A 10,996-nucleotide genomic window follows, 5' to 3' on the forward strand; every position below is an offset into this window, starting at 1 on the left:
TTTGCTCCCGCTGCACCCATTTGGTTGTAAACGGTCTACTGTAGTTTGCTAAAGGAAATAAACGAAACGAAACGCAACGAATGGAAATATGCTAATGTTTGCAAAATAGAAATCGCAAATTACAGATTTCTATTTTGCAAATTATTAGCATATTTCCATTTCGCAAATTACAAATTTTCATTTCGTTTCGTTTCGTTTCGCAAATTACAGTAAGCCTTGTAAACGCGGTTCATACTTCTTACCTAAAAATTTCTCAGACTGCCAATGTGTTTTGAAGTATTCAGGCTCGTTCGAGTGCGACTAGTGACCGAATGGAAAGTGAAACTAAAAGTGAAAAGCAACTGAAATAAACAATCACAAGGTATAGAAAGTGCAGTAGATTTAAAATTGGAAAGCTGTTTCAAGAACCCGATCACACTATCGAGCGTTTGGGAGAAACCGGAAGCTCCAACTGTTACTTACTTCAACTTCATAAGCAAAACAGTGGCAGAGTGTAAATATCAAATTGGAAGAGCGGCTGAAATGCCTTTTTACAGTCTTGCGTATAGGGGAGCTAACACAAGAGAATGTTAATTGATGAAAGAGATTTCGCAGACACTTTCCGGTGAAACAAGTACTCTTCAGCTTTTTATTTACAAGAAGTCACAACTAACATTTACCCGTTTCAGTAGTTATATATATTCCCTACCAGTTTTGCGTCGTAATACCCCTACGAGAAAATTAAGGCTCCTCACTAAGAACTGATCATCGTGTTCGTAAAATATTTCAATAAATCGCCGGTCAGTCGTAATGATAAATTAAATTATCGTCCTTGGTACACTGCTAGACACATTTTATTTTAGCGAGTACTCACTTCCGCCCAACAGCCTCGATGCGAGTCAAAGTAAGGAAAAACTTTTGGTCTTCATTTTGCATTTCATACGATTGTCTAAGAGTCCTTGAACAACTAAACATTGACAATAGCCTCCATTCCAGGTTACAATATGATCGATTATTGACAGTTCCGAAAAGCGCGAGGAAAAGGTCATGTCCAGGAACACAACGAGTGCCTCTCTGAAAACACAAGTTTTTCTCTTTTTGTACAACAACAAGCAGAACACCCTCGCCAAGAGAATCAACTATCAAGGGAGCACTTCCGTCTCCTTACGCGCATGAAATAACTTAAAATCAGTAGACTTTCTCCACTTTTAATGAAGGCATATTCAGTCACATGATCCACTGAATGCAATCACGCACAAATAAGACTTTGCGATGAATTATTACCAGTATCAATCTTATTACAAATGTCTTTTTGTTTTCTCGTATGTTTTAATTAGCTACAAAACAAAGGTATGCAATATTTATTTTGCTGAAGTTTTTTGGTTCCCATTGGCGAAATCATTGCGTGTTTAATTTAAAACACCCGTAATCACGTAACGGATGTAAGATACAATCAAGAGGAACTGAAGAACACAATAAGATTTGATGAAAGCTAGTTGTTTCAGTTTCCAATTGAATCCTGTTCATTATTTACAGTTTACTCCCAGCACTAACAATGCTATGCGATCGTGGGAAATAAAGTTAGATACGCTGTGCAAAAAAGGGATTTAGTGAGACAGGAAGCTTACAAAAACACAATGATAAAATATTTGTTATCAGCTTAACATTTATTTTCTGAGCGTAGAGAAAACTGGCTGGTAAACATTTTGATGTAGTTACATGCTTCGCCGTACTTCTGAACCATTACGATGCGACTTCTGGGAAAACTGAGTAGTAAATCTGCAGACAGCAGGGAGATCGAACTTAAACACATAAATGAATCAAAGACGACAATTTTCAAACAATCAAGGCAAGAAGATATATTTCCAGATATTTTACGAAATTCCCAAGTAAAACCAGTTGGTAGAGGAGTTTAGGACTTCGATCCTCCACTCAATAATGATCCGATATAAACACTTTTAGCTCTAAACTAGTCAATTACTTAAAGAAGCGCAATTTCCTCTATCAGTTTCAATTTTGCCATAGAAAGTGGCATTCTACAGTTCAAGTTATGCTACGAATTGCTGATAACCTGATGAAATCTCAGAGTCTTTGAAATTTCTAATCTTAACATCTTGTTTAAAACAAAAAAAAGACAAAAAACAAATAACAAAAATAAAATGGGACGGTCGCTCACGTTGTTATTATTTATTATTATCATTACTTTCATTATTACATGAAGGTAACCGCCATAATTTCTAAGCTGAAAACCTTTAGTCAAACTGAGCATTCTCACTCTCGGACCTCTCGCTGTCACCAAGATAATCATCGCCCAGGTGTGGTTCTTTACCTCGCCATTCCTCATTTTGTTGCTTTAGTATCTCGGACAAGTGATTCAACCGCTTTTCAGCCGAAATGCGTTCCAGTTCGAACCCATTTCTTTGGATGAGCACCATTGCTTCATGAGCTTTCTCAAAAGCCATAGCAAAATTCTCCTCAAAGAAGTGCTGATCAGACCTGAATAGCAGATGTTTAATTTTTGTCCCTAGTACCATGTTGTCTGCCGCTGCTCCGAATTCAGTGATGTCCAGGTGTCGTTTTACCCTCTCAACATCCTCTTTATAGAGGGAGGTGTTGCTGTCCACTGCTTTAGAACAGGACACTAAAAGCATAGCAGCCATTTTGACGTGTACATACTCCTTAAATCCTTCATTTGATGTATATTGGCACGCCATATCATAGGATTTGTAGGCTTCTTCCTTGGTAGCTTTGGTATCCTGAGCAAGGTTTGTAGTTGGTAAAGAGTTGAGCAATGCTCCATAGCTGTGATAAAGTTCAGCTTTATCGTCACGGGAGTCTTGATATTCAAGAGCTCTGTCGGCCTTTTGTACGCACTCCATCGCATTCCCATATTTTCCCTGATGTTTGTAAATCGCCGTGAGTAGGGTTAAGGCTCTTCCAGTCAGAATACCGGGATTTTTCAGATATTGTTTTTGCTTAAGGATCATTTTCAATATTTTCTTAGCATCTTTTACATTGTTTTGAAAATATAACGCCATAGCGCGCTCAATTCGGAGACTTGCTTCCTTGTCAACATCCCCGGCCGACATTTTCAACAATTGAAGTTGTATCAATTCCTCATGTTTCTCAAATTCTCCTCTGTCTTGTAGACCTTTCAGTTCAGCTCTGAGTAAAACATACTTAATAGAATTCAGGCAGCCTCGCTTTTGAACAACTGGCATTGGAGAATCAATGGCCAGCGAACATCTCTTTCTGTGTTTAACACTCGCCGTGTCAACTTGCGCACCGTAGTAATTTTCTTTATCGTGCTCAGTTGCTGTATCATAACAATAATTCTTAGCACACCATTTACACTTCTGTACTTGAAACAGTTCACAGTTAGAACCAATATACACGATAGCAATGTCTGTAATCTCAACACGTAGATCATTCTCGGTCGGTTCCAACATCTCGGTGTCATTCAAATTTGATTCTGCTTCACCCATTTGGCTGTAGACGCGATTCATACTTCGTGCTATATTTTCTCCGACTACTATTGTGTTTTAAAGTTATTAAAATTAAGTTCGTTTGAGTGTGACTAGTGACCGAATTGAAAGTGGAAATAACTGATTCAGAAGTTAATAATAACAAGATTGAAGTAAGCAACTGTTGGAGTTTCGGGTCTCTCCTAGACAGCTTTCGAACTCTGAATCTACTTCACTTTCTATATCTTGTACTGAATTATTTATACTTCCTACCTAAGAAGCAAGTATCAAATTGGAAGAGCGACTGAAACGCCTTTATACAGTCTTGCGTATAGGTGAGCTAACACAAGAGAATGTTAAGCGATGAAAAAGATTTCGCACTCTCTCACGAAACAAGTACTCTTCAGGTGTTCATTTACAAGAAGTCACCACTGACATTTACCTGTTTTGCTTCGTAATACCCCTACGAGAAAAGAACAAATCATTGTGTTCGTAAAATATTTCAAGAAATCGCCATCCAGTCGTAATAGATAAAGTTTTCTGCCTTGTTACACTGCTAGACACATTTTATTTTAGCGAGTACCCACTTCCGCCTAACAGCCTCGATACGAGTGAAAGTAAGGAAAAGCTTTTAGTCTTCCTTTTTCATTTCCTACGATTGTCAAAGAGTCCTTGAACAACTAAACATCGACAATAGCCTCCATTCCACGCTGCAAAATGATCGGACATTGCCATTTCCGCAAAGCGCGAGGAAAAGGTCACGTCCAGGGACATAATGCAGGCTTCTTCTAATTCCTCCTCTTAAAATATTTTCCGTAGCACGCGGAGCAAATCAGATAGGAACAGCCTACCGCTAGAAAGGAATGTCGATTTTCCAGAATGCCCAACTGAAAAGATAAGTTCTTCTCTTTTTCAACAAGAACAGCAAAACGCCCTCACCAAGAGAATCAACTCTCAAGGGAGCACTTCCATCTCACTGCGCTTGAAAGAACTTAAAATCAGTAGACTTTCTCCACTTTTGATGAAGGCATACCCAGTCCCATGATCCACTGAATGCAATCACGCACAAACAAGTCTTTGCGATGAATTATTAACATTATCAATCTTATCACAAATGGTTTTTTGAGAAAGATGTTTTTTCGTTTTGTCACGAGAAAAATGAAGAATGAAGAGTCGAACCTCAGACCTTCAGATTCTGCGAGCCACATAGACTCCACGGTGAGCGAGGTCTATACAAAGGTCATGACACGCGTCCTGCATACTGCTAGGCTCAGTAATGTCGAAAGCATAATGTTTGTAGATAATAATAAGAGAGATGGTAAGTTTTGAGCTCGGTAATATGTTTTAATTAGCTACAAAACAAAGGTATGCAATATTGCCTATTTCGCTGAATTTTATTGGTTCCCATTGGTGAAATTATAGCGTGTTTAATTTAAAATACCCATAATCACGTGACGGATGTAAGATATAATCAAGAGGAACTGAAGAACACTATAAGATTTGATGGAAGCTAGCTGTTCCAGTTTCCAATTAAATCCTATTCATTATTTACAGGTTATTCCCAGCACTAACAATACTTGCAATGTAAAATGAAAGATAAGCAGAGTGAAGATATATGATGGAGAAGTTTAAATTTTAATCTACCTTTTAATGACTAATCAATATCTTTTATAGTTGTCTTCAAAGTACAATTAACACAATAAAAATGAAATTCCACATGCAGTTAAACCCTGAGGGATTCTCTCCTTTCTGTCAATGAGCACACAAGAACTGATTTGCTGACTGTTGTATTTCAGATATTTAATCAAAAATTTGTGTCAAAATGAAGGGAGGGTCTGGGTAACATGCTGCATATGTCCTATATGACCATAATGCAATGATCACTTGAGAGTCCCTCTCCTTCTCTGGCCTTCATTCAGAACAGCCTATAAATTACCAACACAGCGTAACTTCTTAACCCTTGTTAAAATTCATAGATTGATAATAGATTCATACTCATGCTGGTCTTTATTTTTTTTTGCACGTGTATTCTATTACCAAACTATCAGAACTAAGTAAGAAAGAAATTGGTGTTAAGACTGAATGTTTACATAAAAAAATCAAACAGAACGCCAAAGAAGTCCTTTCTTCTATCACAAAGCTTCTCTCAGTGCCGCAAATAGACCAGCAGATATCAAACCTAAAAGAAAAAAAACAAAAACAAAAAGATTTTCGATTCAAACAAAGTGAACCACCCACAACATCTGTTTCATCTCAGCTTAAAATTCCACAAAGTATGCAAAATACAACTTTTCTATGAGAGCAAACACAAAGTATGACAATTTGAATAAAGTGAGGGCAATTTTCAGAGTCTTAACTTTACCTGTGAATGGATAACTTTCCTCAAAGTGTCTCAATTCAAGTAGTCATACTGTAAAAACAACCCTTTAACTAACCTGCAAAAGGCATAGTAATAACCCAGGCCAGTATAACATTCCTGAATAATGACCAATCAACAACTTTCTTTGGACCGCACTCTGCCAACCATAACAACAGAGCCCACTTTACAGTGTGTGGTACTGATTGGAATGCCAAGATTAGATGCACAGAGAACAGTTAGCGCTGAGCCAATTTCAATCACAAAACCACTGGAAATTACAAATAATATAAATTACTGCTATTATAGGATCACACATTGAATGAACAACTAAAAATAAAACCACAAATCTGAGTTAACAACTTGATCACTCTCATTCAGTACAGTATGTATGAGTGTCAAAAATAATGCACATGGATAAAAGCAGGGGAAAGAACTTAAGGATACAGCAGACCCTTGAGGGCTGACTTTTTTTCTTTTTTTTCTTTTTCATGTCAAACTAAGCATTATCATTTTAACCATAGTTTCCAAAAAAATTAGGTAAAATCTTGACACGTGTAAGTTATTTACTAAAAAATTTTTGAATGGAATTCTTTCACCTGCCAGTGTGAATAGCCAAATACAACATGTAAACATTAATGACTCTAAAGGGTTTGTTGTGGCAAAACATCCTGGTACTTGAATTTCAATCATGTAAACGTCTCCTGATTTCGATTTCACATACAGATCTTTGCTATCTGCCTGCATTTAAAACTAGAATGTGTGTTTCCAGAAAATATCCATACCCCCACCACGGAGGGAATTGGAAATTCCAGAGAGGTGGGGGGGGTCAAAGTCCCAGGAAATTCCAGAGGGGATGGGGGGTAAGAGGCGAAATTTTCGTCCAGAGGGTAGGAAGTCGATCGACTTTCTTCGTATGTCAGTTGGCGCCTTTTACCTACTTTAGTGGGACGTTCTGAAGTTTAAGTTGTTAAATTACGATGCTTCTAACAGTTCTGCAGCAAAAGAAACTTTTCTTTTATCCTTGTAGCGCTTTGGAACATAAATAACATCAAATAAAGAAGAGAATCACTTTGTTTTTCGAACGGAGCCGCCATTACTCGTTACCAGTCTCCAAAGATTACAACCAACAGGAGTGGTTACCTAGGGATTTTCCTCGGTCATAACACGTTTCGCGTTCGTAAAATTTACAAATAACTGTCTCGGTCTCGCAAAAAAAAAAAAAAAAAACGCTGGTCTCGCCGTCTCGCAAAGTTTCGCATAAATTTACCATTCACTACCCCTTATTGACTCCAGCCATCTATTAATTTTGATCTGCACTGAGCTTAATTCCGTTGCATCATAATGTGTAGGAGACTTGACGATTTCTTTATGGCTTACTTGCTTGCGGTGTTACAATGAATGATAAGTACAGTCGTACCGTAGTAGAAAACAGTTGATAGTAACATTGAGAAACATTAGGATCCAGGGCTTTGTATATATGCGCGTGGGACTGGTAACTAGCCAAGGTTTCTTTATGCACAATCGGACGAAATTATCGACCCGCTGTTAACAAGAATCAATGCTTGTGTGAAGAAATTTTACATTAGAGGCTGGAATTTGGAAAGATGAGTTCAAAATAACTTACTGCTGACTCGGTTTTCTCTTTTGCTCTCTTATTTATGACACAATTTTGTACAAATTTACGTTGCTCAATGTGATTTCGAACGTTTCCATTTTAAGTGCACGCAATTTTCTCAGTACATTGTACAAACTTAACAGTTCAAAAGTGTTTTGTTGCGACTTGTACAGTTTTTTTCTCCTTTCGTGTACTGAGAATACTGTGTTAAATGTTTAAGGATAAGTATTGTATTTAAAAATAAAGCAAACATTAAGTTTAAGCTAGTTAGCGACGTTTACCTTGCGCGTGTACGCCATCTCTCGAATATACACGCGACAAAATCACACGTCCCTCTTGTTTGTTGTTTGCTACGAGAAAAAAATATATTTCCAGGGGGTATAGGGGGTGGTAGAAAATTCTTTGGAAATTCCAGAGGGGTGGGGGGGGCTACCACTGCTACCCCAAAATGGAAAATCCGAAGGGGTGGGGGGGTCCTATATGAAATTCCCTCCGTGGTGGGGGTATGGATATTTTCTGGAACTACACATTGTAATTTTTTTAAAATAAATGTTTGGGTGCTGGAAGAAGGCAATACTGCCGATACAATAAATCCCCCTGGGTTACTACCATTTTAAAGGAAATTTGGGAGTCCTCACGGGGCAAAGAAAATTTGACCAAGTGGGGATTGAAGCCACGACCTCCGAATTAGATCTACCGACTGAGCTACGAGACCAGCACGGGAGCAGGTCGGGGTAATTTAGGTAGTCAATCGCGATAAATGTGCAAATGATATCATATGTACAAAACGGGGTAGTGTGGGGACATAGTTAGTAGATGAGACTCTACTAACTATGGTGGGGAGAAATTAGCATTTGAGGGTGTGTTTGCGTGTGCTTCGTGTGAGCCTATTGCTGCATAAAATAGAAATAACATAAATTAATAATAAGAAATACAATGAAAATAAAAGAAATGAGAAATAATGAAATAATTATAAAAAATAGTAAAATAATACATATCTCGTTTCGCCCCAGGAGTCTTTGTGTGGGTAGTTATTTAAAGTTGCCCAACCCCCTACCCACGGGAAAAACTGAAAAATTCAAACATTTTCCACCCTAGGGTCACAAGGGCCGATCTTGTCCCGGGTATTACCTCGGGAGGGTGGTAACCGTAGGAAATCAGCGTTGTTGTTCAGCCTACAGGATTGAATAGTATTTTAATTTATTATTAGTTTTGTTATTGCTATTTTATCCAGTAATAGGCTCACAGGAAGCATTAAGGAAGGTCTCTTCCCAGCCCCCCCACCCCCATCACACACGCAGACACACACACCTCAAATGCTAATTTCTCTCCATACCGAGCAGTGAAAAACAAATCGACGATTTCCGTTAAAGGTCCAATTTCTAGTATTTTACTTTGCAGATTTCATGCGTATTACCCACATTTGACAGTATGTTATCTGTGTGTTACTCCATGTATTCGTATGTTACTTTTATGTTACTCATATGTATCTGTGTGCGCCCGTATGACTCGTAATTACTCGTATGTACTTGTATGTTACTCGTAATGCTCGTGTGGTGTTTTAGTCACTATCCTTTGAGGATCAATTGAACACATGTAAGCTTATTTGCACCTTATCTTCTTCTCGCGAATGGCTATAGCACGTTTTATTCTCTTCTCTTCCATCCCAGCAAGTCGATCTCACCGTAGTGACTTCAACAGAAAAATAGCGCCATCCGAATTATTCCCAAAATCTTCGGCAAAACCTGTAGCCAGATTAGAGCCAAAATGCCAAAAACTGTGCACATTTTACCTTGAAACAATTAATGTGTCATCAAGACATGTGCCCATAAAGAGATTCACCTCGATGCCTCGTATACATTGTATTTCATTCAGGTCTTTTTTACAACAGAAAACATATCAACTAAAATACATACGAACCATTACATCAACCGTATTTCAGTTTATAATACCCACTTATGTCCTGCACCTGCTAGGAAACAGTCTTTCTTAATTTTTTTCTATATATTCAACACGTTTTAATGAAATTTGTCTATTTATGTGCCGCGGGATAGGGTACATTTGTCTATGCTGTGCCGCGGGATAGGGTATGGTTTTGGCGGTTATCGTTTTGCCTCTGTTAGCATTGTGTTTCCGTTGTGATCTTTAGATAGGATATGTAAATTGTATCGGCTAAAATTGCAGTGTGTAAATGAACAGCTAAACAAAAAGCAAATTCCGCTAAAATTGTCAACAAAGCGATTTTATCGAGATTTGTGTTTTGCCGCGCGTGGTTAGCCGTTGTTTGGTTATTGTTTTTCCTTGAATAGGGTGTCATATTTCGTGTTTGGACAATTTTCGTTTGTTTCATCCTTAAAGTGGGACAGGGTTCAAGACTCTTCGAGGCACACACTTATTCAAAATTTACGGGAGTACCCCCCTCCCCCGAAACGGGACAGTTCCTGTGACCTTAGTGCAACATTGGTGCAATTTGGTATTTTTTTCAATTTTAGACTCAGAAGCATATACGGTAAAAAACCCGCTAATAGGAACCTAATTTTTTCCAAGCAAGGCTAAGAAGGTTATTATAAAAGATGGTGCTTAACTGGAAAATTTGGCTACTCAGGTTCTTTAACAGGTTCTTGTTTTCAAATAGATTGCGAGCAGTCTCTCTTGCAGTGAAATCCCACTGGAACGAACGAAGAAAAAGCGGACGTGATCGACGAGCGATGAGGGGCGAGGCCGTGATCTGCGAGCAGCAGGGGCGCCAGTCACAGCGAAAAGAGATCGTTGCTTGGCCGCTCACCGCTCGTCGATCGCGCCCTCTGCTCGCAGTCTAGTTTTCAAAATAAATGAGTTGTTTGTCATTGGAGGGCGTGGCCTATTTTTGGTATTGTATGCATAATACGTTAAAAATCTAAGCATATATTTACCAAGTTTACAAAGCTATCCAAGATAAACAGAACAAAACGCAGCATTAATACATGGAACTGTGTTGTTGCTTTGATTGAATTTCTCAAAAAAAAAGAACCTGTTTCAAAGAGGAGTTTTAATGTACAATTTTTGTCTAACATTTTCAGTTAATCTATTTTTTTCTTAAAATCCAGGTTCTTAAAAAAGGGTTTTTTACTGTACCTGTAATAAATTCAAACATTGCAATAGTCTAGCACACTCGAGTTATTTTACGCGAGGTATTTTGAGCATTTGACGTCATTTTCCCTAATTCTCAACCAGGCTATAATTGGAACGAGATAAAGAAATGGCGACTGCAACTTCTCGGAAATAAAAATACAAATAAAAAAAAGATTTCTGATGGTCGTAATGGATTGATATTTAGCAAGGTATTTTAGACAGTCATATTTTACACGAAATTATAAAAAATGGATATGGATAGTTTGATCGTAGTAGCACTTTAAAAACATTACTTTCCCCCTACACTTCTGGAGGTGGAAGTCTACAAAAAGTTTCCATTTACCCACTTTTTGTTTAGCAATTTATTAAAGCTTTGAATATCTATCATCTTGAGGCCTCCTTTATCGTAATCATTGATCATTTGTGTCCTTTTAAGTTTGTCCCCTTTGCTTTCCCAGAGAAAGTCAT

General features: G+C 38.0%; 1 protein-coding gene across 5 annotated transcripts in view; it reads right to left on the bottom strand.

Moving 5' to 3' along the window:
- Positions 1-1,812: 1,812 nt before the first annotated feature.
- LOC113677533 (sodium-dependent phosphate transporter 1) overlaps positions 1,813-10,996 on the bottom strand; it is an 18,330-nt gene continuing 9,146 nt past the window's right edge. Inside the window, exons 1-3 of one of the 5 annotated variants that reach the window (XM_089207710.1) lie at positions 7,180-7,974; positions 5,879-6,070; positions 1,813-5,622 (exon numbers count right to left, since the gene is read on the bottom strand). In XM_089207710.1, the coding sequence (XP_089063836.1) occupies positions 2,232-3,485 (1,254 nt within the window). In that variant the 5' untranslated portion in view covers positions 3,486-5,622; positions 5,879-6,070; positions 7,180-7,974 and the 3' untranslated portion in view covers positions 1,813-2,231. Of the gene's footprint in view, positions 5,623-5,878; positions 6,071-6,736; positions 7,975-10,996 lie in introns of those variants that run through there. The other 4 variants (XM_089207707.1, XM_089207697.1, XM_089207705.1 and 1 more) reach the window with 4 other exon arrangements.

This window comes from Pocillopora damicornis, chromosome 1 (genome assembly GCF_964200805.1).
Source record: "Pocillopora damicornis chromosome 1, jaPocDami1.2, whole genome shotgun sequence".
In the NCBI taxonomy this organism is placed as follows: Eukaryota; Metazoa; Cnidaria; class Anthozoa; order Scleractinia; family Pocilloporidae; genus Pocillopora; species Pocillopora damicornis.